The sequence below is a fragment of the Brassica rapa genome, chromosome A09, assembly GCF_000309985.2.
Source record: "Brassica rapa cultivar Chiifu-401-42 chromosome A09, CAAS_Brap_v3.01, whole genome shotgun sequence".
Lineage (NCBI taxonomy): Eukaryota > Viridiplantae > Streptophyta > Magnoliopsida > Brassicales > Brassicaceae > Brassica > Brassica rapa.
This window is the reverse complement of record NC_024803.2, coordinates 31366562-31392787: the sequence shown is the minus strand read 5'-3', so window position 1 is coordinate 31392787 and position 26226 is coordinate 31366562. Positions and strand designations below refer to the sequence as shown.

The 26226-nt window shown below is 36.8% G+C and overlaps 6 protein-coding genes across 8 annotated transcripts; 3 read left to right on the top strand and 3 right to left on the bottom strand.

The window, feature by feature from the left end:
* Window positions 1-3696: 3696 nt before the first annotated feature.
* Window positions 3697-5673, bottom strand: LOC103840818 (dirigent protein 2). Its single transcript, XM_033279828.1, has one exon. It carries the CDS (start codon window positions 4350-4352, stop codon window positions 3795-3797), a length of 558 nt encoding a protein of 185 aa, XP_033135719.1. The 5' UTR covers window positions 4353-5673; the 3' UTR covers window positions 3697-3794.
* Window positions 5674-6175: 502 nt separating this feature from the next.
* Window positions 6176-9110, top strand: LOC103840817 (probable RNA-binding protein ARP1). 2 transcript variants are annotated; one of them, XM_009117333.3, is made up of 6 exons: window positions 6176-6624; window positions 6704-6836; window positions 7086-7197; window positions 7623-7662; window positions 7781-8012; window positions 8105-9110. In XM_009117333.3, exons 1-6 carry the CDS (start codon window positions 6469-6471, stop codon window positions 8149-8151), a joined length of 720 nt encoding a protein of 239 aa, XP_009115581.1. In that variant the 5' UTR covers window positions 6176-6468; the 3' UTR covers window positions 8152-9110. The 2 variants fall into 2 exon arrangements, with proteins under 2 accessions (XP_009115581.1, XP_018510319.1); XM_018654803.2 differs by having other exon boundaries at window positions 8099-9110.
* Window positions 9111-9847: 737 nt separating this feature from the next.
* LOC103840816 (COP9 signalosome complex subunit 5a) lies at window positions 9848-12107 on the bottom strand. The gene is made up of 6 exons (XM_009117332.2): window positions 11611-12107; window positions 11216-11497; window positions 10977-11124; window positions 10785-10867; window positions 10214-10291; window positions 9848-10114 (listed from the first exon to the last, which is right to left on the bottom strand). Exons 1-6 carry the CDS (start codon window positions 11998-12000, stop codon window positions 10025-10027), a joined length of 1071 nt encoding a protein of 356 aa, XP_009115580.1. The 5' UTR covers window positions 12001-12107; the 3' UTR covers window positions 9848-10024.
* A 3769-nt stretch (window positions 12108-15876) lies between these two features.
* LOC103840814 lies at window positions 15877-20414 on the top strand. 2 transcript variants are annotated; one of them, XM_033279826.1, is made up of 10 exons: window positions 15877-16230; window positions 16304-16422; window positions 16501-16945; window positions 17015-17130; window positions 17199-18345; window positions 18428-18616; window positions 18684-18911; window positions 19003-19321; window positions 19410-19590; window positions 19664-20414. In XM_033279826.1, the coding sequence occupies exons 1-10, from the start codon at window positions 16048-16050 to the stop codon at window positions 20115-20117; spliced, it is 3381 nt and encodes a 1126-aa protein (XP_033135717.1). In that variant the 5' UTR covers window positions 15877-16047; the 3' UTR covers window positions 20118-20414. The 2 variants fall into 2 exon arrangements, with proteins under 2 accessions (XP_033135717.1, XP_009115579.1); XM_009117331.2 differs by having other exon boundaries at window positions 15878-16230; window positions 19407-19590.
* Window positions 20415-20841: 427 nt separating this feature from the next.
* Window positions 20842-23331, top strand: LOC103840813 (thiamine biosynthetic bifunctional enzyme BTH1, chloroplastic). Its single transcript, XM_009117330.3, has 8 exons — window positions 20842-21207; window positions 21279-21354; window positions 21461-21536; window positions 21609-21743; window positions 21871-21935; window positions 22046-22173; window positions 22313-22563; window positions 22640-23331. Exons 1-8 carry the CDS (start codon window positions 20896-20898, stop codon window positions 23166-23168), a joined length of 1572 nt encoding a protein of 523 aa, XP_009115578.1. The 5' UTR covers window positions 20842-20895; the 3' UTR covers window positions 23169-23331.
* Window positions 23332-23589: 258 nt separating this feature from the next.
* Window positions 23590-25895, bottom strand: LOC103840812 (uncharacterized PKHD-type hydroxylase At1g22950). Its single transcript, XM_009117329.3, has 9 exons — window positions 25369-25895; window positions 25240-25287; window positions 24984-25160; window positions 24749-24899; window positions 24567-24653; window positions 24366-24490; window positions 24170-24288; window positions 23925-24036; window positions 23590-23832 (listed from the first exon to the last, which is right to left on the bottom strand). Exons 1-9 carry the CDS (start codon window positions 25639-25641, stop codon window positions 23767-23769), a joined length of 1158 nt encoding a protein of 385 aa, XP_009115577.1. The 5' UTR covers window positions 25642-25895; the 3' UTR covers window positions 23590-23766.
* Between the last annotated feature and the right edge of the window lie 331 nt (window positions 25896-26226).

Genomic DNA, 26226 nt, shown 5'->3' with positions numbered 1-26226 from the left:
TAATTTAGTTTTTTGGCAAGTGGTATTTATTGGATCTAATTTTTTATATTTTAAATCTAAAATAAATAAATAAAATTAAATTAAAAATTAATAGGAGAAGCATTTTTTTATAAATGTTTTATAAACTCATATAATAATTTAAAATTAAGATAAAATAATTTTATAAGTCATGATAGATAATTTTATAAATGCTTTATTTTTTAATAAATGACTTATAAGACATATATGGACATTATAATTATTATAATTCTTTTTATATAAATATAATGTTTTACATAAGAATATGAAATCATTATATCCATTTGTAGAAATTGTGTTCAATTAATTATATTATGTAGTATATAAATATAAAAAAATTAATCAAATATTATAACAATTTCTATAATTTTGACAGTTAGTTACTATAAATTATTATTTGTAATATCATTTAGACTCTTTGGTAAGTTATATTAATTGGTTCTAGACTTAGGCTTTGAATGGTGACCAAGAAACAAAAGGAAACACTGAATTTCTTATCATTCCCAAAAAAAATCATCATTCACAAGGAATAGTTTTTCCTTCTTGTTCCTCCTCATTCCTTTTTTTGTAGAGAAATATAGAACAAAAGCATTCTTTGTTAAATTTGATAAGGAACAAGCATTCCTTTTCATTCCTACAATTTTATTCATATACGTTTTTTTCCTATTCGTTCCTCGTGTTCCCGAAAAGGTCACCAGTCTTACTTTTTATTTTAGATCTAATTAAAATAATTAAAAATTGAATATACTTCAACCAATCAAATTATTACAATTTTTTAAACTCTCTCTATGATTGACGCCTATGCAAAATTCTCATTTAATATATAGGATAATTTAGATTTTTGTCAAGTGGTATTAATTGGATCTAAATTCTTTTATTTTAAATCTAAAATAAAATAAATAAAATTAAAAATTATCGACCAATCAAATTATAAAAAAAATTCTTAAGACTGCATAAATGATCGACATGTAAGAAAAATTCACTTAAGTGGCTTCTATTTTAATATATAGGAGAATTTTTATTTCTTATAAATGTTTTATAAACTCATATAATAATTTAAAATTAAGATAAAATAATTTTGTAAATGCTTTCTTTTTTTATAAATGACTTATAGTTATAAGACATATATGGACATTATAAGATATTAATAATTATTATAATTCTTTTTTACATAAATATAATATTTTATATAAGAATATGAAATCATTATCGATTTCTAAAATTTGTGTTCAATTAATTATATTATGTAGTATATAAATATAAAAAGAATTAATCAAATATTGTTACATTTTCTATAATTTTGACAGTTAGTTACCATAAATTATTATTTGCAATATCATTTACACTATTTGGTAAATTATATTAATTGGTTCTAGATTTACCTTTTATTTTAGATCCAATTAAAATAATTAAAAATTGAATATACTTCAACCAATCAAATTATAACAATTTTCTTAAATTATCTCTATGATTGACACCTAGGCAAAAGTCAATTAATCAGATTTCATGTTTTTTCTTTTAAAAGACGGTAATTCTACGACAGAAGTGTACGTTCATAATCTAATAATCAATTAGTTAAATAAAGTGTTCCAAATCATCGCACCTCTTTTTCAAAGTATGTTATTCCTTTAAAATGTAAGTTATGTAACAAATGTGATTCAAGTTTTTGCTACGAAGCTATAGATCCGTAAGTGGTAGACATAAATAGAATTATTGGAATAAAATTAAATGGAATAGCTTATCAAAAAAAAATGGAACAATATAAACGAGATAGGCAGAAAAATAGAATACTTTGATTTATTTATACTTTTATCAAAGTTAATGAGAAATGTTATAGAATTTTTTTTTCTTTATATCATGTTTGTATTTTTGTGGAATGGATATAGAACTGATGAAATGATCATTACATTTCATTCACAATAATTTATAAAAATATTGGTAGGATTAGTAGAATAAACCATTCCAAGCCAAACATATAATAACAACCAAAAGTTGTTTAGAGTCCAAACAACTCAGTAGGCATTGAATTAAGCTTTGAATTTCTTTGGTTTTTGTAAGAGCTTTGCATATTGCATACTAGTAGTTCTAAACTCGATATGTTTTTAAATATAGGTACCACACTACCACCAGTTAAAAGTAACGTACTTACCTATGTGTTAGGGGTGGGCACTTTACCCGATATCCGAAGTGGCACCCGAATCCGATCCGAAAAAACCGAACCGAAATCCGAACCGAAGTAGCAAAATACCCGAACGGGTATTGAATAAGGAGAGATTGGATACCCGAACCCGAACGGATAATACCCGAACCCGAATGGATATCCGAAGATAACCGAACATATGTATAATTAACCTTATGTTTCTAGTTTATATCTCTCATTTTATATAAAATATTTATATTGATACTACACATAATTTAAGTTCATATGATATACATACAATTCCGGAAAAAATGATTTGCTACTCACTTAAAATGCATGTCAAGTTTTTTATTTCAAAAATTAACAAAAAGTTATATCCAAAATTAAAAAAAAAATAACTAAATTAGTGCCTTTTTAGTTTTAAAATGTTATGTCCAAATCTATTAACCATTCAATCTATTAAAAATAAAAAATTAGTTAACTAAAAGTTATATTTTAAAATACAATAAACTTGAGAAATGAAAATTTTAATATTTTTTTTCAAAATCTAAATATCCGAACCCGATCCGAAATAACCGAATCCGAACTAAAAATACCCGAACCCGACCCGAAGTACAGAAATACCCGAACGGGTTCTAGACCTCTATACCGAAATACCCGAAAATCCGAAATACCCGACCCGAACCCGAACGGGTACCCGAACGCCCACCCCTACTATGTGTGGCCAAAACATGCGATTGCAGTCACTTTTACAAGATTTGGAATACAGTATTAATGTGCATATAGACTAGAGATGTCAAATGGGTGGGCTATAAATGGGTGGCCCGTGTCCAAATCGATATGGTCCAAAATGGACAGATCCAGATTAAACCATAATTAAAATTTGTTCAGATGGGTGAACCCAATTATATCCATAGGTAATACTGGGCTTAACCACTTGGACAATGGGCGGCCCAATAAACTTAAATGTTTAGGGTTTGCATAATTGGGGGAAAACACAAATCACTTTTTTTTTTCTTGTCTCACTCTTGCGATTTTTCTTCGTATTTGATTCTTGTCCTCGTCTTTGATTCTTCCTCTTCAAGTCCTCGTCTTCGATTCTTCTTCTTCGTGTTCGATTCTTCTTCCTCGTCTTCGTTCTGTTTCGATTCTCTTTCGGTTCTTCTTCACCAACTTCTTATTTCATCATCTCTTAAAGTTTGATTTCGTGATTTATGTTATGGGGTTTTACTATTATCTACTGATTCGTATCATCTACTAATATTGTGTTATGGGTTATGTGTTAGAATTTATGAAATGAATTTTTAAATCTTTAAAACTGAAATTATGTTGTTTACATTAAGTGGGCATATGGGCCGTCCATGGATAACCCAACAAATCATGGTCTTATTTGGTTATGGTCTCATTTGGACATAGTTCTATTTGGGCTTCGACCAAAAAAATCCAACAAAAAAATGAAGCCCATTCGGACACACCCAAACCCGCCCAACCCGCCCATTTCACATCTCTAATATAGACAAATCTAGCCATATCAATATAACTCACCAAATTACACACGACAACACCGACGACACAACCACAACAAACAACAGTGAAACAATTCATTCTCAAATCACATAAACAAATTCCCATATAATTAATGCCAAATGAATACATTGTATTCAACCACGGCATTTAAACCAACAAGTTTATAAGTTCTGGCTTGTGCGTAGCCTCTAGCAAACCTGAACGCCCCGGTGCCTCCGATGATCGGCATCTCTCTCACCTTCGACATTATCGGATTCCGTCCATACATAGCTACGGTGCTCCCCTTAAACTCTCCTTCCGTGAACACCAAGTTAAAGACCATTGTGAAGCTTAACATGGTCATGTCCGTCGATACATACATCCCCTGAGCTCTACCGACTTCCTTCGAGCTCGGGTCTGGTCCCTCTGTCAACGGGTCGTCGGCGATCATAACCACACCAAATGAGACTTCGGAGGAGTTTGTTCCAGGGGGCGCAGCGACTCTTATGGCAGTTGGTTTGTCGCCGGTGATTACGTCATGGAAGTAGAAGTGGAGGTGAGTGAGTTTCTCCGGCTTATGTCCTTCGAACGGCTTTGTTGTTGAGTATGCTTTGGATTCTGTAACGGCGACGGCAAGAAGAAGAACAATCAAGAATAAAGGAATAAGAGGTAGAAAACATTTAGCCATGTTCGTTCGTATAAGCTACAAACTATACTTTAGGCTATTTTATGCAAATTATGTGGTTTATTTATACATAAAACATGGTCAGTATACGTAATTAAAGGAAAGCACGAATTTGTTTGTATATAGTTCCCAGTTTAGTGACAACAACATGTTCGTTGACGAGGAAAGAGTTAATCAGATTTATATAAACAACTAGATATTCCGACCCTGACAAAATCCTGATATACATAAAATAGGTAAATGATAAGGTATAAATAGACAAATAAGAATAAACATATAGTTTAGTCAAAAAAAGAAAAGAATAAACATATAGATTCTTGAGTTCGATGACTTCAAAATATTGAATTTTAAAGTAAGAGATAAAGATATATAGATATATTGTATTAGACATTGTTATCTACGTTGATGAGCTAGTTGTTTGCTTGTAAGAATGGTTCCAAACATAATATCAGTTTTCTCTGGTGAAATTCTTTTTCTAGACAATGAATATCCCATCCACAATTCACGAATTAACTGAGAAGATGAGAGTTCTGACTCCTCTCGGGAAACCGGTTTGGCAATGGTACCACACAATACAAATGTGATGGCAGAGTCAGTGGACTAGGATGGTTCTATAACAATCAAATGAGAGTTGAAAGATTTGGATTTCAAAGGTGCCGTAAAAGTCTATCAACCATATGGGTGATGTCATGTTTAGTTGAATTACATTGCACCATAATACATATGAAGACGGATTGTTTTGATGGACATGATTGCTAACCTCACCAACTGAACGGCTTTAACCTTCAAGCTAGTCTCATTTTGATTTCTACAAACCGGCTTTTCGGACTTCAGCATCACTCGCATTATCCACGACTAGGAATTTGCGTATAGATTATTTTGCTAAGGAGGTGAGAAGCAGTGGTATTCTCTTTTCCCATATATATCATCAGACTTAGCCGGACAGAACGTCTCTCCGGAATGACTCAAATCTGCATACCACTTGATTTTAAAAAGACGAGCATCGACAACAAAAAAAAACTTCAGGGACCTTGCTTCTGTCATAAATACCATCTTCTTTTTTTTTTTCTTTTTAAAATAACTTCCAACAGGGACATCATTTGCTAGAAACGCTAGGCTGCCAGAAAAGAATTGGTAAATGAAAGGGCATATTTCGATAAGAATGTTTCGTCCAGTTGGTTAAAATATTTTATTATCTTAGTCTCTAACCACTATACTGAGATGAGATTTTGTATGGTTGGGTTCGGTTTCTTCATTTTTCAAAAAAAAAAAAAAGTGATACAAGCCGTTTAAAGTTTATTTTAAAACTTTAAGGCTAACTCTTTGAAATATATAAACTATACTAGTGAGTGACAGAGTATATTTGATTTACAAGTGCTACAACAACTGATGCCTCAAATCTACTCCATCTACACAATTAAACCCCTTTTTTCTTAACACAAATACACAATTAAACTTAAAACGGATTTACCCTGCAATTTTCATAAAGGCAGTTGTAAGAACCACAAACTATTCATCAATAAAATCAATGGTTCGCATATCAGTTTGAATCACAAGTGCAAATTCAACTACAGCCGTTGATTATATTTGACCTACTGTATAATATTTGTGTGCTCCTCGGAAAATAAGGACACTAAACATTTTAAAATCAGCTAAAATCCCATTTTCTTCCTTTACTCTCTCTTTGAATAATTGAACGTACCGTAGGAGATGCAATAAACAAGAACACACCCAAGCCTCTATCACCACGCCTATCTGACGCGCGTCAACAGCACATAACCTTCAAGTATAGGCTCCGGGAGAGACACAAGCAACAAAGCGCGTAGACAAAAGCATTCAGAATTTGGGGGCAATATTGTCTATACAAAATCTTTTTCCGAGTGTCACTTTTATCATTATTGTTATTTTTTTCGCTTTTTTCCCTCTACCATCATCTTCTTATTCTCATTACATTTCAATTAAACCCTAAAAAAAAATTATCTTGTGAATCTATTAAAGCCGATCTCTAATCTCTTTCCCTACTATTTATATATAAGCTCTTTTGTAGCCTACTTCTACTTTGTATCCCTCACAATCTCACAAGTGAAACATAGAGAGATATAGCTGAAAGATAAGCTAAATGGCAGACACGACGTACACAAAGGTGTTTGTGGGAGGGTTAGCTTGGGAGACGGACAAGGATACGATGAAGAAGCATTTTGAGCAGTTTGGTGAGATATTGGAAGCTGTAGTCATCACCGACAAGGCTTCCGGCAGATCCAAGGGATATGGTTTCGTACGTACAACATCCTTGTTTCTATTTATACATATATAGAGAGAAGGGGAACTAATTAGTAAAGTTGTAATGATCTCAGGTGACATTCAAGGAAGCAGAGGCTGCGAGGAGGGCTTGTGTGGACGGTACTCCGGTGATCGACGGAAGAAGAGCTAATTGCAATCTTGCCTCTCTTGGTCTTCAAAGATCCAAACCCTCCACTCCTAACCATGGTTTAATAGATATTCTTCCTCTCTCTTTGTAAATGTGTGAAAAGGATAATTCATGGTTAATATATGGTTAGAATGTCTATACAAAGGTGGTTATATATATTAATTAGATATTTGTGTGGCCAGTTATGTATTGGAATTACATTATATATACTAGCTAGGTGGTTGATGTTAATGGACCATCAATACAGCGTTTGTGTTGATTATATCAAAGTCATTTTGATGATGATCGATGGTTGATGAATGTGGTAGGAGGAGGAAGGATTAACAATATGAGAGTGATGATGAGCAACACAATGCAGACTGGTTTTGGACCACCACCTACTTTCACTCACTATCCCCACCTCCCTCTCAATCTCTTTGGGTATACTCTTCCTTCTTCCTTTTTCCCCTATGTATTGATCATGATGATAGTACATGCATGCATCAACAACATACCATGATACCTTACAACTCATATGTTTTGTCAATTAAATCGAACAAAACAATTTGCATATAACATAGCTGGCTGTCCTTTGATGTTTACATTTTTTTATTAATTTGTGGACCGACACTATTATTACTGTTAGTTATTAGATAACTCTATTTTTTATTTTTACTGTTTAATAATGCATGTCGAGTAAAGTGACTGACAAAGGTGGTCAACGGACAGCTTGTAAAACAAACTGATTCCCTCTTTCACCAATCATTTTAATTACTCTTATCTCTCTCATCACATGCTGTCTTGTGTCATGACCACGTGTATTCGTACTTGTTGTCACTGTAAAACATTGATTTTGATACTCGCAGGTACTCTCCATACTCGTCAGATTTCTCTCCATTCCCTACGGTCAGTAACTTTGTATAGCGAATCGAATATTCTATTTTGTCTCTAACAGTACAGTTATTCATGTCATGATCATATTATATACATATAACGTTATAATCTATAATGTGATGTGTTACAGAACTTATATGGTGTATACGGCTGCAATTCCGCGGGACAATACGGACTGTATGGAAATGGAAACGGCGTAAGCGGTGGACTAACCGCAGCTGCTGCATCAGCCGCTCCTTTTTATCCTTGCGGTGGAGGACAAGGTGGGGTCCAGTTCTCTCAGCCACAGCCATTTTATCACCATTTCTCTGCTTATGACAACTCTCACCATTACTCTCCTGCCACCATCTCTCTTCAACAAGGTTCGTATTATGATACATATACTATACACGCCAAAGCCAAAACAGAGATGCATTATTATAGTCCTTGAGAGTGTGTATTTTTTTTGTCACAGGTGTAACAGGCTTTCCGCTTCAGCCACCTCTCATTCCTTACCTTTGATAGCGCTATCAAAGCTATCACAATCGTCATCATCAAGTCACGAGTCATCTATGGTTTATTGGATACTCTCTGGCTATCTCTCAACACTTTTTTCACTCTAAAAGCCACCTCATATTATGGAATTTGAGGTGGCTTTTATTTGCGGATCCCCAATGGGGTCTCCAATTTCATATGGTGGTTATGTCGTATTGTCATCTTCCACCTTCTTTGCAACTGCATCTTCACGAGAGAAAAGGGTTTTCTCTAGGTAGAGTGATGTTTGCTAATGGAGCGCAAGCATCAAGCATCACTTATGTGCTAAACTCAAAGCTGATGCATGTATCGGCTTATTTTTGTTATCTTGTTTTAGCCTAGGGATGGCTAATCAACAAAACAAAAAGAAAAAAAATGTCTGTTTAGGATTAATGTAAGAAAATTAAGCACTAAACCCTGTGCTGTTTGCAAGACTGAAAAAATGATTGCACATTTAAGCAGCTTTTTGTTGCATGAACATGTGAAGTCTTTTGCTTTAGGACTTAGGTAGTCAAGTCTTCTTCCCCCTGAAGGGGAGGAATGTCTCAGATTATTTCTTACAGCTTAGGTCGTTAACCTTCTGTTCATGACTGTCCAGAAGATTAATGTTTAGGATTAATGTAAGAAAACCAAGCACCAAAATCAGGTGCTGTTTGAAAAACTGAAAAATGATCACATGTTTAAGCATAATATCAGAACAAACAACCCTGGAAGCCGTTTTTGTTGCATGAATATGTTAGTCTTTGCTTTAGGACTTGTTAGGACTTGTCGTTAAGTCTGTGCCCTTGGATGGGAGGAGTAATGTCTCAGATTATGTTTCTTAATATAAAAATGCATCATCCAAAAATATTCCAAAGTATGTCCCTTATAACTTTATTGTGCTTTGAACATGTAATTCAGCAGTAGATTGATTGATCAATGTACTCATATTTTCTTCTTGTTCTCAACAACCTTAATGATAATGGAAGGCTGAACAAATAGCTAGTACATTGTCTTCTTAGATATGGTTGTGTTATAGTCAACATCTTGGGAAGAAAACATGTTGTGGCCCAACCATGTTGTTCTCTAACATTTTATAAGCAAAATGAAGCCTGTCTATATAAAATCCAATCAAGAACGCTACCAGTGGCACTTTTGACTTTCAGATTCTCCTTTGAGAGATAGGAGACGCCTGTCTTACATACTCTTCTTAAGCCGCACTCAATAGATGCTGAGACACTGCCTCCTATCAAATTTACCACATAGAAAAGTCACGGACGGTTTCTTGGTCTCAAGCATGAATAATAGAATGGGATGGAGATAATAAGATCCTGTTCAGGGAAGACCCACCAGAAGTTTTCTAAATGATGGTGTCGCAGAACAACAGTTGTGTCGCTCAATCTCTCTACGCTACCCAAGAAGTTACTGAAGGAAGTGATGATACCATGTGCATGAACTTGGCCAGTGTCTCTACTAGAGCAACCTAAATCCAGAGATTTTGGTATATTTTTGAATTTTGATGGTATGTGAAAATAGGTTTGGAGTTTGATTTTTGACTAAATTACCAGTGATGAAACAAAGACATCTCACATGTGTTAATGCGCTCTGTTTCTGGAATTAACATTATTTCTACTTTCCAGCAAACTTTTGTATGGTTAATCAAAAAATGACTTCAAGATAGTTCTCAAGGCAACTACACAATGACTGATGCTGTCATGTTAACGTCATTTTAATAAAAGCTCTTCTGAAAAAAAGGTCGTCTAAAGCAAATACTACACCAGAGGGAAATTATATGAAAAACAAAGTGTGCATATTTGCCTCATAAACCAGGATATAAGCAAAGTCAATTGCACTTGCGCAAGACAACAAAAGAACAACAACTTTAAGATGTAATCATCGGCTCTGGATCTGACGGGTCGCTTGGAGTTTTGTCGGACTGACGTGCTGAGTTGAACAATATGTCTTTGATAACCTGCACATTGATGTATCAAAAGACTTCAGAGTCAATCTCATGGATTCATGAACCAAAATAGAATAAACAGCATCAGTATGACAGGTTGTGTTTACTCACCTGTGACATTAATCCATGGACCTGCTCCACCGTTATCTTTGCACTGTCCCGAGTTATCTTAGCAAGTGGAGGCTCATCCTAGAAAGTGATCCACAACACACATAGTTAGGCTTTGAGATCTCCCAAACACACAACTCTATGGAACCAAACACAGACTACTGGCAACTACTAGTTGACGAGCTCATTAATTCTACCAAATTTTTCAAAGTGTTAAAACTATAACAACTCCGTATATTTTGACTAAACAAACACGCAATTGCAAAATCCCACAACCAGAAACGTTGAACCATAATGATGTGCAGGTAGAGTTCCACAACTAGTTTATATATCAAAGTAACATACATCCAAGAAAATGAAGAGCGGATGCAGGTTTTGATGGGCTGATAAGATTTTTTCTACAAACTATCAATCCAAGTAGCTAGATGATAGTAGCAGTTAATTTAGCCAAATGTTAAAGTTCTACATAAGTAAAAGCTTGACAAGAGGGCAAGTGGAAGAGCTCAAGTTCATGGTCTAGAATCTCAGACAGTCAAGAAACACTGAGAACATAAAAGCCACTATTAAGACAAACCTCTTTCTTCCTGTGAAGACTGGCCGGTATTCCTCCAAACCGGGAGTGCGCTAGCTGACTCTCGGCTTGCTCAAGCTTCTCAGCTTCATTGGTAAAGATTACAGTGATAAGAAAAAGAGAACAATATTAAAACCTACCTCAATGAAAAGGTTAAAAAATTAGCTTGCTCTTGCATATACAATAATTATTTACCCAAGTCTGATATCTGTCCGGCAACATAGTCTCCATTGCCGAGCAGTGGGGAAGAAGAAAGAGTGTTCACCCAGTACTTGTTCCAAAGGAGATCCAGAAGGTGGCTATCAAGAGATGACTTGAAGTAAGTGATGTCCAACGAATAGTACTGCCACATCCAAAAACAATCAAACATAAGAACACCTCCAAGATTTTGTTTTTAAAAAAAAAGCAATAAATGAGGATACAACAAGTAGTACCTGTTTGCAATGAACACCAAAGTCCTCAATCTTGTTCAAAGGGATAGTCTGATACTCAGAAACATGATCATCAGAGATCTTATGCCCCTCCGGATAAGTCCTGAACGCCCCAATCTCAACCTTACCAGCCGAAACAGTCCTCGTCGGATCAATAACAACAGCCAAGAAAGGCTCCTGATACTGTTGGTTAAGCATCTGCGTCGAGACATCAATACCCGAGAGCCAGCATCCATACCCAGGGTGAGAGTGATACCACCCCACAACATTCTCCAATCTCCCAGCCTATGGTACACAAAGTTGGTAACTTTACTATGGCAAACAACAAACCCAGTAGTAATCTAGCTTAAGCATCTCGAAAAAACCAAACTTTATGAGAGATAATAGAGAAAAGATACCAGCTTGTTGGTCTGAGAGTACTCAACCATGTACTCATAGGCATCAGCCTGAGCATTAACCCTAGTCTCGGTTCCTTCAACAGGCAAGGCGAAAGCGTCCATGACGATGATGGTATCCCCCTCGGTCTTCCCCTGCATAAGACCCATGATCTCGATCGTGCCGCCGGAGCGCGCGTGTACGACCATCTTGAGGAGCGCGAGGGCCGAGATTTGGACGCGCTTGAAGTAGTTGGGGTCGGTGGCCCACGGCTTCTCCTGCTGGACCTTGGTCTGGGAAGCTTCGTCGTAGTAGAATATGCCGTCGGAGGAGGACGAATCTGGTTGCTCTACGGTGAGGATGTTGTTCTCGAGCTCCCATGTCTTGCGAGCGATGGTCGAAGAGTCATCCATTGTTGATCGATCGCGAGAATCAATGTTAGGGTTTTTGAGTGACGAGAGGGAGAAGAAGCGATCAAGCAGAGAGAGCTTTGTCGAATCGATGAGATTATATGAAGAAAGCTTTGGGCTTTTCTGGGTTTCGGAATTTACACCGCTTTATATTATTATTATAGGGAAGGGCGGCCCATTGGGAATAATGTTATTACCTATTTATTTATTTTTTATATTTTATTTTTACTTCTGTAATTTCATATTCTTTAAAATAAAGTATTGAACATTTCTCTAGATTTTATAATAAAAACCTGAATAAGATAATTAAGTTGACAAAAAAATCAGAATAGAGTCTACTATCTAGATAAAACCATTATGTTATATTAAGGAACTAATCCATATATGTATATGATACATGTATAGATATTAAAATATATCTCACAAGTATCAGTTTACACTAACTAAGCATAGAAATATACAAGACAAGACAAACATTTCAGTAACTTCAATAACAGAAGTAAACTGCTTAGCTGATGGTTTGGCTAACCTTGCATTTTTTCTTCTTTTTGGTTTTATAGTTTTGTTGTGGCACCGATTGAGGTCGCTGTTTTAGTTTATGAGGATGTTGCTGGACCGTTGCGGCCACGACAAACTGGTCTTGTAAGCTGAAATTTGGTTTTTTTTAAAAAATAAATTGGGAGTCATTCTCCTATATTCCTACCAAAAAAATAAAATAACAGAAGAACAATCATTCGAGAGCCATATACAATTTTGGTAATGTAACATGTCAAGACTTGACTAACTAAAGAAGCTTTATATTAATAAGATCGATTATATAGCTTAATTTTATACTTATTGTCACACAGTTTCATTAGACTATCTTAAAATAAAGCAAAGTACACAAGATTATGTGATAAATTGTTTTTACACATGATTTAGCAGCACAGAACATATGATCGAGAAGATTCGTATTTCTTTTGTCAATATGTCAGTCTTCTTGCTAGCTTCTCTCATAATGGCTTGACTGCTCCATTTTTGAGTTGTATGTTTGTGGCGTTGCGTAACAACGTAAGATCTAACATTTGACATAAGTCTACAAAGTAAATGGGCTATTACCATCGTTCATTTTAGTTTATCCATATAACATTTATATTGATCAACTTACATATATGCCTAGAAATACTGATACCTTGCTTTAACTTCTACATGAACTAGAGACAATGCATAGATTCTATAAAGTTGATCAATATGATCATAAAAATCTACAAAAAAATCATTGAAACTCAAGCGTTATGGATCTCTATACCACGTGCTTCCAATCAAAGGGAGAGACCAATGTGTTACTCAAAGGCTCAACGCTCGAATCTTTAGGTAGAACCAATTGGTGGAATAACCTTCAAAGCCAAGTTGCCAATTAATAATCCTCCTTCAGAAATGATATCATTCGAGTTTTGGTTGTATTCCCCTTCAGAAATTGAGTGAATGATATTTAGATCAGATGTCCAGATCATGTATAAATTTTTTAACACATTTATCTTTCTGTATATACTTGTAATAAATTAATCGAATAGGACCACTTTGCTAGTTTTCTTTGTCAACATTGAAGATTGTGACTTATGACTATTGTATCCACTTTAATTATAAGCAAGTTATCATCTCAATCTCAAACTTCCTTTAGGTTTTTACACATTTTCATCGTGATACGATTGAATGACGTATAATACTCTTTCATAAAGCAACTGAAAACCAACTTCAAATTACTAAGAAATTCTCAAGAGACTTAATTTTGAAAGAAAATTTAATAAAACTCTATAATTTGTTGGAAGTGGGGTTTTTCATCCCTATTAATGCATAGCCTAGTTCCAAAAAGATTCGTTTAACTCAAAGTTCTTAAGTCAAATAAAACTAACTCCACATATGTCAGAATCTAGAATCTAACAACGAAAACAACGTCATAAGCTAAAGCTCGCATCCATGTTTTAAGAAGAACGTGTTTAATCGATCAGCAAATATCGATGATACTTTGGGACGAAGTGAGATGCATCCACGTTGTAAAAAATATATGACCTCATATATCTGATAAGGTCGAATATATGATTTCAACAACAAAGAGCAAAGAGGACGAGATTTTTTTTGTGGTATCCGAACAGCCTTTCGATTATAAAAAGAGGGCTCAATCAGCAAAAGAAAGGATTCACTTTTTCTGTTCAAAATTTTAGAAAGAGATTTTAGATAAGTAAACTAGCGACCCTGATTATTGTATAGCAAGCTCGATTCGATAATCGTGTGCGTCTCATTTATAAACTCTTTCTCGATCCTGATTTACATTCAGTATAAACGAAATTTCTGACATACTTTGTCCATAATATGTGTTCGCACTCCGCATATATCTGTTCGCATAAATAAAGAAAAGTAATGACTATAGATTACTACTATAATAACATGTCAAGATCTAATAAATGACAATATACATGAAAGATGACATAAACAATAAGCAAAGTTTTTTTATGAACGTTACGTAAATGGCAATATGACGTGTTACAGGCCATTATTAATTTATGAGTAATTCTTGGATTCACCCCCTAGGGTGAACCTCTAGGTTCACCAACCAATAGTGTTTGAGTATTTGATATTTGATATCTTTTAAAAAATGAAACAACATTGAATTTTCAAATAAGATTATCTTTTTAAAATAAAAAAATAAAAATACATAAAAATAGTTACAAAAAATAAATAAATAAATATTTTTAAGTCTTTAGCAAAATACTAAACCCTATACCCTAAATCTTAAACCCTAAACCCTAAACCTTAAACTTTGGATAAACTCTAAACGTTTAAAAATCTTAAACCCTAAATCATACATTAAAAACTAAATTTTAATAACACTAAACCCTAAATCCTAATCACTAAACCCTGAACCCTTGGATAAACCCTGAACCCTTGGATAAATCATAAACTGTAAATCAAAAATATTTAAAATTAAACTCTAGAGTTTATGATTTATCCAAGGGTTCAGAGTTTACCCAAGGGTTTAGGATTTAGTGATTAGGATTTAGGGTTTAGTGTTATTAAAATTTAGTTTTTAATGTATGATTTAGGGTTTAAGATTTTTAAACGTTTAGAGTTTATCCAAAGTTTAAGGTTTAGGGTTTAGGGTTTAAGATTTAGGGTATAGGGTTTAGTATTTTGCTAAAGACTTAAAAATATTTATTTATTTATTTTTTGTAACTATTTTTATGTATTTTTATTGTTTTATTTTAAAAAGATAATCTTATTTGAAAATTCAATGTTGTTTCCTTTTTTAAAAGATATCAAATATCAAATAATCAAACACTATTGGTTGGTGAACCTAGAGGTTCACCTTAGGGGTGAACCCAAGAATTACTCTTAATTTATTATATAGATACACGACTTTGATCTTCTTTATTGCTAACTTGCAATTATATCATGCTTTTCTCCCCACTCTAAACTTTTCTATTTCTAAAACATATATAACCTTCTTGTCGTAAACGAAAGAAAGAATGGAACTTGATCCACGTTGATTTATCTCAATCTGGTTAGCTGTCGATGATATTCGTTTTTAATTTTATTTTATTGCCACTTAAAGATCATGTGAGAATGTGGGTTAAAAATAATATTACTATTTATATTCTTAATATTTCGTAAGCATTATACTCGCATTATTACCAGTATCCTTTTTTTGTCAACGCATTATTACTAGTGTATCTAGAAGAAGTAATTAAATCATTTCGAGAAGTAGGTGGCGTCAGAAATTCCCCTACAATAAAGGGTATTATCGTCCATTCATAATAAATTAAAACACGGTTAGGTTCTACGCTGACGTGTCGAGTTTTGAGATAACTTTTGAATGAGAAACAAACTACGCTTTAATAGTTTCGATCCACAAGGCATCGCTTTGTGACCAAACAGCCTTTTGTTTTTCTTTCTTTTTTTAATTAAAACAAAAACCGAATCTCTTTTTTCCTGTAAGAAGAAGAAACACAAAGCAACTCAAATTCTTCGCTGAAAAATCACTTTTTGTTGTTGTCTGATCAAGATCGATCAGTGATGGAAGAGAAAGATCGAGGAGAAGCGATCGCTATTGAAATCGCGAGGGAGATCCCACCGGCGGTGAGGACGAGAGTTCCTCGGAGGATTCGCGAGAGGCTTTTGTCCGAATCAAGTAACAAGACAGTACCTTGCGCTCAAGATATCGAAGACAAGCTTCTCCATGCCCATCTTCGTAGACAGGTTTGTTTCTTTTTCTTAGCCGATTAAGTTAAAGATTTAATTTCTATATTTAATTTGAAATCTTTACGTGAAGCAATTCTATCACAACGTTGTGAGAAAGGCTCGTGCGAAGCCCAGAAGCCCATCACGATCATCCGATGAAGAGCTTGGCCAACGAATCGAAGCGAGGCTCCTCGCCGCTGAACAGAAACGGTAAGAGTTAAAAAGTTTAAAAGTGAGAGTCTTTCACTTGACAAGCCTTGTCTGATTGTGTGTTCTTAATATTTACAGATTGGAGATTCTCGCTAAAGCGCAGACGCGTCTAGCGAGACTCGACGAGTTAAGACAAGCGGCGAAGACGAGCGTGGAGATTCGATCCGAGAGGGAGCGCGTGAAGCTTGGGACTCAAGTGGAGTCTCGTGTCCAAAAGGCTGAAGCCAATAGGATGAGGATTCTCAAGGCGTCTCATCAGAAACGGGCGTCTGCGAAGGAGAGGACGTCTCAGTCGATGATGAGGAGGATGGCGAGAGAGAGCAAGTACAAGGAGAGAGTACGCGCTTCGATCAATCAGAAACGTGTGGCTGCTGAGAAGAAACGGCTGGGGTTGCTTGAAGCGGAGAAGAAGAAGGCACGTGCTCGTGTCCAGCAAGTGCGCCACGTTGCCAACTCTGTTTCTAATCAGCGTGAGATGGAGAGGAGTAAAATGAGGGACAAACTTGAAGACAAGTTGCAAAGGGTAACCAACTATATAAAGCTTTTGGTCTTTTGGTTTCTATTTTTTTGATCTTAACGCTTTTTTTTTCAGGCAAAGAGACATAGGTCGGAGTTTCTTCGTCAGAGGAGAAGACAGCGTGATTCGATTAGTCTTTACTGCGATATGATGGAGCAAGATGGTGATCTCCTCTCTAGAAAGCTGTCAAGGTAAGTTATAAAAACATTACTCAATTATCTGTTTCTTTAATGGTCTCTCTTAAGAGTTAACTTCTCAGGTGTTGGAGGTGTTTTGTGAGTCAGAAGAAGACAACCTTGGACTTGGCTAAAGCTTATGATGCTTTGAAGATCAATGAGTCATTACCGTTTGAGCAGCTTGCGGTGCTTATTGAGTCGCCTTCTACTCTTAAAGCTGTTAACTCTTTGCTTGATCGCTTTCAACTTCGCTTAGAAGCTTCTAAGAATGTTACCACAGCTGCTTCTCAACCGTTGATAATGGATAACATCGATCACCTTCTCAGAAGAGTTGCAACCCCAAGGAGAAAGATGACGCCGAGGATCAGAAAAGGAAAGAAAGTTACTCCTGGTAGGACCGTGGCTGTGACGACATCTCCGAAGATGTCTAGGTATCCTGTAAGAGTTGTACTTTCTGCTTTTATGATACTCGGTCATCCAGACGCTGTCTTTAACGGTCAAGGCGATCAAGAGGCTGCTCTCAATGACTCAGCGAAAGGGTTTGTGAAGGAGTTTAAGTTATTGATTAAAGTTATTAAAGAAGGTCCTGTGAAGCTGTCTGTTGGGGAATCGAAGCTTCGGACGTTGAGGTCTCAGCTGGACTTGTTTGATAAGGCGTGGTGTGCGTTTTTGAATTCGTTTGTGATTTGGAAAGTTAAGGACGCTCGGTTGTTGGAAGATGACTTGGTCAGAGCAGCTTGTCAGCTTGAGCTGTCCATGATTCAGAAATGCAAGATTACTCCAGAAGGAGATGACGTTATGCTCACTCATGACAAGAAAGCTATTCAGATCCAGGTAACACAGGATCAAGAACTTCTAACGGAGAAGGTGCGGCACTTGAGTGGAAACGCAGGAGTAGAGCGCATGGAGAGTGCCTTGTCGGAGACGCGATCTAAGTACTTTGAGGCCAAGGAGAATGGAAGCCCTATGGCTCATCAGCTCGCTTGTTTCTTTTCTCCCAACTCAACTTCATCTCCAGTTCAGTCTGTGGCTAGTTCAAGTAAAGATAGTGTAGGTGTTGGAGGATCAAAACGTGTTGTTCGTTCTTTATTTAAGGATGATACATCACCCTCATCTGGGCCATCTAATGGAACTGTGGACGAGGTTTCAAAACAGAATGAGGTGATTGTCAACGAGCTCTTGCACGATTGGGATTTCAAGTTTCCTGGTGATGAAGAGGATAGTCTAAAGGTTTGTTATCCTTTTGCATTGAAGTAAACTTAATTACAAGGCTCTCAGCATTTGATTTTTTTTTTTGAAATGTGTGATGCAGAGGAAGGTAAAGGAGACTATGGAGAAAGCTTTCTGGGATAGTGTGATGGAATCCATGAAACTGGAGGAGCCAGACTATAGTTGCATCTCTAACCTTATGAGAGAAGTGAGGGATGAACTTTGCCAGATGGTGCCAGATACCTGGAGAGTAGAAATAACTGAAACTATCGATCTTGACCTTCTCTCACAGGTTTGCCTCATCTCTTCTGGTCCTTATATTAAGATGTGTGGTTCTCATTTTCTTCTTTTATTGGCAGTTGCTTAACTCCGGCTGCTTGGATATTGATTACCTTGGAAAGATGCTTGAGTTTGCATTGGCTACTCTGCGGAAACTCTCTGCCCCGGTTAATGACCGTGAGAATGAAAGCACCCACCAGAGTTTGCTCGAGGAGCTTCACAGGTTGTGTCAAGCTAAAGATGAGTCTGGTAACCTCCATGCTGTTGCAATTGTCAAGGGGATCCGCTTCGTTCTTGAGCAGATTCAGGTCTGTATCCACTAGCTTTCTTTCTCTCTCTTCATCAACATTAGCTTTGGAAAGAAAAATTAAAATTTGTTTTGCTATGTCCACTTAACAGGAGCTTAAGCGGGAGATAGGCCTTGGGCACATAACAATGATGAAACCCTTCTTGAAAGGGCCAGCAGGCTTTGATTACCTCACACAAGCTTTTGAGAAGCGTTACGGACCTTCCACACAAGCCCACGGTTCACTACCAGCGACACGGAGGTGGATATCAACTCTTTCCTCTTGCAAAGACGAGTGGGAAGAGCACATTAACATGCTTTCAGCTTTGAATGTGGTTGAGAGATCCTCCTCCATGGGAATATCTCTCAAAACGGGTGGAAGCTTTCTATCCACAGCCACTTCATCACAATCAACTGTTGCAGACACTGCAGGTTTCTAATTGTTGCCTTTGATTAATGCAAATTCATTTTCTTAGATTTACAGAGAGCTTATGTTTTACATATGGTTTGGTTTCAGAAGGTCAAGTGTTAGAATGCAAGGGAGAGAGAGTTGATTTGACAGTGAGGCTTGGATTGTTGAAGCTGGTGAGTCAGGTGTCTGGTTTAACTCTACAAGTTTTGCCAGAAACTTTTCTGCTCAACCTCTCTCGCTTGAGGGGGACTCAAGCTGAGATTCAGAAGATAACTGTTGTAACCATAAGGTATGACTGATATTTATATATGTTGAGACTCATTATAGAAACCAGAGTGATTAATGATCTGTGTGTTCCTCAGCTTACTCATTTGGCGACAAATGCTAGCGAGTGAGAGGATAGTAAAGAGCGAAACCGAAACAGAAACCATGGCAAAGAAGCTGTTAGATCTGTTAGATGGGAAGGAGGAAGCAGGATTGATGGAGATTGTTGAGACAACAATGAGTGAAGAAGGAGATGAGAGGAAGAAGATGATGATGAGAGGATTATTGAGGAAGAGCTTGGAAGAAGGTAACACGGTGTACGAGAGGGTTACAGGTTGTATATACAAAGCACTGAGAGGAGTTTTATTGGCTGGGAACGGTGAAAATGGGAAGAGGGTGGTGGAAAGAGAGATGAAGAAAGTGGGAGTAGGAGGAGGAAGCGGTGGTGGTTTGAAAGAGAGGGTTATAGAGACGGGTCGAGTTCTTGGAGTCGTGGCTTGTGTCTCGGTCAGAGTTCATGGTCCATGGTTGGCTCATCTCATGCAGCTTTGAAAGCACCAACTCTGGCAACATTGTATAGGTATTTGTATGTATATATATATATATGATTATAATAACACGTAATGTGATAATAAGCCTGCTTTATGATTTGATGATGATGCAATAATGCATACATGCTGATTTGTAAAAACAAAAACGGCTTTTGAATTGGGTCTTCTTCTCCCTCTTTAATGTGTAGTGTAACGATTGAATAAAGTGTTGGAATAGCTTTGTTAATTGTGTTATTGTATTCTGAAACGTTGTATATAATGGGGTTAATGTTAAATTATATTAAAGCTTGCTTTCAAATTTATCGATGTATTTTATGTGTTGCTTTATTCTTTCTTTTTCGTGGACCACAAGCATTTGATCATGGCATCATTAAAAAGTTTTGGACATAGTTTATTGATTCGTGATTAATTTTGGACAGTTTATTGATGGAATCATTAAAAAAATGAATTAGGAAGATAATGAAAATGGGGTATTGCTTATCTTATATAAAAAAAAAGAAGTCAATTAAATACTAAAAAAAATATATGGAAATCTTCTTGTTGCAATGGTTTGAATAGAGTTTGATTAGTTGCATGACTTCTAGATTTAAAGATGAAAAAATAAAAACCATTAGATATTATTACTTTTGAAAATGGTTTCAGACGGTGCAAATAGATTACAGTTTTTTTTTTTTGCAAATAGACAGAAACGCCAGTTATAAAATAGCTTATGTAATAAAAACAATTGGTTATAAAGTAAAATTAAATTAAATAAGAGAAAAAGCGAAAAGGGAACGAAAATGCAAAGCCTGGGAGGGATTAGGAGCTGGCCGGCGACTTGGAGAACCACGACGGCGTCTATGACGACGACAACGACGGAGAGCGTCAGAAAAGTTGCGCAGGTACTAACCGTCGCAGGATCAGATTCCGGCGCCGGAGCAGGAATCCAAGCCGACATAAAAGTCTGCGCGGCTCGCGGCGTCTATTGCGCTTCCGTGATAACCGCCGTCACAGCTCAGAACACTCGCGGCGTTCAATCTGTTCATCTTCTCCCTCCGGACTCCGTCTCCGAGCAGCTAAAATCAGTCCTTTCCGACTTCGAAGTCGACGTCGTAAGCTATTTGATTACTCTCGTCTTCTCCCTTCCTCTGTTCTCTTATTGGTGTGATGGTAACTGTCGCAGGTGAAGACTGGGATGCTTCCTTCTCCTGAGATCGTTGAAGTTCTTCTCCAGAATCTTTCAGAGTATCCTGTCCGTGGTAGAGTAACCAAAACTCACTCACTTGTTGTTCTGTTTTTTTTTTTTTGGATTTGAAAGGTTGTGTCTTTCAATGGTTAATGTAGTTTGTTTTTGGATCAAGGTAGCTTTGGTTGTTGATCCTGTGATGGTATCAACTAGTGGGCATGTTCTTGCTGGTTCTTCTATCCTCTCCATCTTTCGGTAAAAACGTTTTGTAGCTTCAGTGAAATGGTAGTTATGATCTTTCTGAGTATGTTTTTTTCTTAATTGCAGAGAGAGATTGCTTCCACTTGCTGACATTATAACACCAAATGTGAAAGAAGCATCTGCTTTGCTTGGTGGTGTTCGGATTCAGACTGTTGCAGAGATGCGGTCTGCTGCAAAATCGTTGCATCAAATGGGTCCTAGGTTCTCGTTCCTCCGCAAACCTACATACAAGTTTCTTCCTTTTTAGATTTGATTGCTATGTGGTCATGGTTGTTTAGGAGCATTACGTGTGACGTTTGATCCACTTCTTTTTTTTTCACTAATTCAGATTTGTACTAGTCAAAGGTGGTGATCTTCCTGACTCATCAGATTCAGTGGATGTTTACTTTGATGGTATGATAAGCTCATCGGTCTCCCCCAAAATGAGATTCTTTTATTGTTTTTTCTTGATGGACTTAAACTTATGTGGTTGTTTATATACACGTGGGACCATTCTTTTATAGGCAATGAGTTTCATGAACTCCACTCTCCTCGCATAGCTACAAGAAATACTCATGGGACTGGTTGCACTTTGGCTTCATGTATTGCAGCTGAGCTTGCTAAAGGCTCTAACATGCTCTCTGCCGTGAAGGTTTACTTCTTCACTGAATACATTTCTGTGACATGTCTCCCTGTGATGTATGATAGGAAACCGTAATTGGGATTGAGAATATCTGTTTTTGGATTAGAGAAGGCTAATCTCATGTCCCTGACCTTTCTGATGTTGGCAGGTGGCTAAACGCTTCGTAGATACTGCCCTAAACTATAGCAAAGATATTGTGATCGGCGGTGGCATGCAAGGACCCTTTGACCACTTCTTGAGTCTCAAGGATCCTCAAAGCTATCGACAAAGCACATTCAAGCCAGATGACCTGTTTCTATACGCCGTTACAGATTCCAGAATGAACAAAAAATGGAACCGATCCATTGTGGATGCCGTGAAAGCTGCTATAGAAGGAGGAGCCACAATCATACAGCTGAGGTTAAAACTTGAACTTCTTTCTGGATTCATCTCATCTCTTATAGAAACCCGTTATAACATCTCAGCGCTTTTGCAGGGAGAAAGAAGCTGAAACTCGGGAGTTTCTCGAAGAAGCAAAGTCGTGTGTGGACATATGCAGGTCCAACGGAGTTTGTTTGCTGATAAACGACAGGATCGACATTGCCATTGCTTGTGATGCTGATGGAGTCCATGTCGGCCAATCAGACATGCCGGTTGATCTAGTACGGTCTCTTCTTGGCCCGGACAAGATCATAGGGGTCTCATGTAAGACGCAAGAACAAGCCCACCAAGCTTGGAAAGATGGTGCAGACTACATTGGGTCAGGAGGAGTTTTTCCAACGAACACGAAGGCCAACAATCGTACCATAGGGCTTGATGGACTCAGAGAAGTATGTAAGGCATCAAAGTTGCCTGTGGTTGCTATTGGAGGGATTGGAATCTCAAATGCTGAGTCTGTTATGAGGATAGGTGAACCGAATCTAAAAGGAGTAGCGGTCGTGTCAGCTTTGTTTGACCAAGAGTGTGTTTTGAGTCAAGCCAAGAAGTTGCATAAAACGCTTACAGAGAGCAAAAGGGAACATTGAAGATCCCACAAAATACTTTTGAAGTTAGTTCTTCTTGTCGTTGATTTCACATGTATCATATATTCATATGTAATAATACTTGGTTAAATTACCAAAATGCAATCAAGAAATAAAACAAAACATTATATCTTGAAAAGGATGTTTCATTACTTTTGTTCATCGTTTTGGTCTACATATTGCAACAACTCAAAGCCTCTTCCTTTACTCCTCAGATTGAGAAAGCTAGAGAGAGACCTCTTCAGTTTGCAAGCTGTATCATTGGAGAATGGAGCTTAGTGATCCAAGAGATTCTCACCGGATTGTTCTCTCTCTGAAGCTATGGGAAGAAACTCTTAAGTTTATTCGCCTGCTCATAACCTGATTCATACATTTTTCCTCAGATAATCTTCACATTCTCAAATTTTCCAATAGATGCAGTTAATAGGAGAAACTGAACTGTGTTTTCATTTGCCTTCACTTATTGATACAGAAATCTGAAAAATGTGACAATTTAAATTTAATGCGTACAAACAAACCGTTTCCATTGCCTCTAATATACACAAGACACCGAAATGATGATACAAAGAACGTCGTTTTTTTGTTTTTGACACAGTTAAGTTTAGTCGGCAGGTGGGGTTGAAGAGAGCTCAACAAGCGTCTTCTCTGCTGTTCTCCTATTCAGCAACTGCAAAAAGAGAATAGAAACAACCATATGAGGAAAAAGCAAACAATTGCTTGAAATATAATCATCATGTATAATGCAGAGTACTGATATACCTCCATGGTTGCTTTAACTGACGCTTGCATCCTATTCTGTCTATCAACTTTGCATCCTCCGCACCAACTTGAGAAATCACTTTGATAACTCTTCATCTCTCGAAACGTTGAGCTTTACATGACACAAACACATGGAAATATGAAATCCACATTTTGAAATGGTTCATGAAACAGATGCAAAGACATTGGCTGATGAAAATATATAAGTTAAGTTAAATGAGAGATCAGTGTGAAAGGCTTTTTACCTTCTGCACCACAGAATCAAGTTGACACGGTGTCCAGAAGTCGTAGCTTTAGCACCATGGCGGTGACGTCCAAGATGAAGAATGGCTCGTCCAGGTACATGAGAGTAATCATAATTTTCCTACAGAGAGAATTAGTGAAGAATCTCATGAGTTGAAGCTCACTATAAATCAATGGAGACGAGATTAGTAAAAATACATTTTCAACGCTTTCGGAATTCACATGGTGATCACATCTCACACCTCGGAAGTAAAGCTCCCCACCAGAAAATTGTTTACCCAAGCAGACATTCAAAGAAACCTCTGAGTCATCCACATGGAACCCTAAAAATCAAGCAAGCAAGCAAGTTTTAGATGTTCCCACCACCCCAAATCAAACTAACAAATAAAGAGACTATACCAAGATCAGTGTCCCTGTCTTTTCCATACTCAACAATAAAGCCATGGTGAGAATCTAAACCGGTTCCACAGACTTCCGGGAACAAAACTGAGAAAACATCAAAAACCAAAACCATGAGCACATCTGAATATAATAAGCTTTTGCAACAATACACAAACACAAGTAGAAGGCTGGCTATATACATTGAGATATAGGACTAATGAAGTCATCAACCAACTTCTGAAGCATGCTTTCAAAGCCAAAATCATCAAGGACAACACCAAATCTGTTCATAGTATTGGGCCTCATTATCGTGGATCTTGAATCATACACCCATTTCTCCATATGTTCAACCTGAGAGCAAACATGTTAGAATCTGAAAATCTGACAGACAAGAGATAGATAAAAACGAAGACTTTAACTCAATTTCATATATACCTCAGCAAGTAACATTTCACAAAAGCGTGGCTGGAGCATATCGAAAGTGTAAATCCCAGGAGCAGATGGAACAATCATGCTTCTAAACCTCTCCTCCGAGGGCTGACTAACAGCATCAAGAAACGAAGGTACGAAGAACCTAGCAGGGTCAAGAGTATAGATATCTCCATGCAGACGCTGGAACATCAGATGAAGCAAGATTCAATGACACAATCCAGATAATAATACAGAAGAATGTAAAGATAAAAACTTTTACCTGGTACGAAGACAAGATCCTCTGTCTGTACTCTCTATGCCTCTGAATCTGCTCCCAAGAAGAAAACTCAAGCTCAAATTCAAGAAAGGGGAAGCTCGAACAACAGAGATAAAAAGATGGAAGCTTTACCCGGTTAAGCTCAGTGGCAGGGGAGTAACTTTGAAGAAGCTCACTCATGAAGCGAGCCTTTTCGATTCTTGTGGAATTGAGAATCTTCTCCGGCAAGTAGCGCTCGAGCGAGCTGAACAGAGCCGGGCTGAAATCAAGCGGTAGATCCTCATAGTTCTCCGGCTCGTGCTCTTCGTTAGGGGTTCTCCGAAGCTTCAATCTTGCGTCGCGGGTTTTGGAGGAGGGTGGTCGAGGTCGCTGCTGCTGCTGTTTGCCTGAAGAATCGAGAGCCATATGGGATCTGAGGTGAGTTAGATTGACACATTCAGGTGAGAGAGGCGATGCTCATTTTTTTTAGGGTTTACGTTTGGAGATGAATGATGATGGTTTGTCTCGGGGGTTAGGGTTCCGCAGCACCTGTTTGTCTATTATAAACAACACAAGAAACATTTTTGGTGGGACCATTCTCATTTTTAGAAACGTTGATTTTTTTTTGTTTTGTAATTAAGTTGATTGTGGAATCTTATTAGTGAAAATCATTTGATTTTATATCTGAATCATATTTCATCTGTTAATATTTCATATTTTCACACACGAACAACATTTTAAAATTTTAAATGCATAATTGTATCTTATCAACAATTTTCAATCATTTTATATCAAATAAGAATTTAATAAATTCGGTTTTTATAAGTTTACAATTTATCAAACTAATCAAAAATCATTTTGTAAGAATAAATTTCAAAACATATACCTTTTGAAACAGAGAGTAGATAACAAACTTATTTAACCAAAAAGACCAGTAAACCTGAATAATGTTGTTGGTGGAAGTTTAGGTTTAAATAAGCATTTTGTTGTTCTTTGCTGCAAATAGATAAA

Coding starts and splice junctions, on each gene's coding strand:
- LOC103840816 (XM_009117332.2), bottom strand. CDS start 12,000: ATGGATGACTCTTCGACCATCGCTCGCAAGACATGGGAGCTCGAGAAC. Junction 11,125..11,215: donor TTGGTGTTCATTGCAAACAG/GTACTACTTGTT, acceptor TGGATGTGGCAG/TACTATTCGTTGGACATCAC. Junction 10,868..10,976: donor CGGACAGATATCAGACTTGG/GTAAATAATTAT, acceptor TTACCAATGAAG/CTGAGAAGCTTGAGCAAGCC.
- LOC103840813 (XM_009117330.3), top strand. CDS start 20,896: ATGCAAAGCCTGGGAGGGATTAGGAGCTGGCCGGCGACTTGGAGAACC. Junction 21,537..21,608: donor TCTATCCTCTCCATCTTTCG/GTAAAAACGTTT, acceptor TCTTAATTGCAG/AGAGAGATTGCTTCCACTTG. Junction 21,936..22,045: donor AGTGGATGTTTACTTTGATG/GTATGATAAGCT, acceptor ATTCTTTTATAG/GCAATGAGTTTCATGAACTC.
- LOC103840814 (XM_009117331.2), top strand. CDS start 16,048: ATGGAAGAGAAAGATCGAGGAGAAGCGATCGCTATTGAAATCGCGAGG. Junction 16,231..16,303: donor ATGCCCATCTTCGTAGACAG/GTTTGTTTCTTT, acceptor CTTTACGTGAAG/CAATTCTATCACAACGTTGT. Junction 18,346..18,427: donor ATGAAGAGGATAGTCTAAAG/GTTTGTTATCCT, acceptor TGTGTGATGCAG/AGGAAGGTAAAGGAGACTAT.
- LOC103840817 (XM_018654803.2), top strand. CDS start 6,469: ATGGCAGACACGACGTACACAAAGGTGTTTGTGGGAGGGTTAGCTTGG. Junction 6,625..6,703: donor GATCCAAGGGATATGGTTTC/GTACGTACAACA, acceptor TAATGATCTCAG/GTGACATTCAAGGAAGCAGA. Junction 7,663..7,780: donor ATTTCTCTCCATTCCCTACG/GTCAGTAACTTT, acceptor GATGTGTTACAG/AACTTATATGGTGTATACGG.
- LOC103840818 (XM_033279828.1), bottom strand. CDS start 4,352: ATGGCTAAATGTTTTCTACCTCTTATTCCTTTATTCTTGATTGTTCTT.
- LOC103840812 (XM_009117329.3), bottom strand. CDS start 25,641: ATGGCTCTCGATTCTTCAGGCAAACAGCAGCAGCAGCGACCTCGACCA. Junction 25,161..25,239: donor GGATCTTGTCTTCGTACCAG/GTAAAAGTTTTT, acceptor CTGATGTTCCAG/CGTCTGCATGGAGATATCTA. Junction 24,289..24,365: donor ATTCCGAAAGCGTTGAAAAT/GTATTTTTACTA, acceptor TTCTCTCTGTAG/GAAAATTATGATTACTCTCA.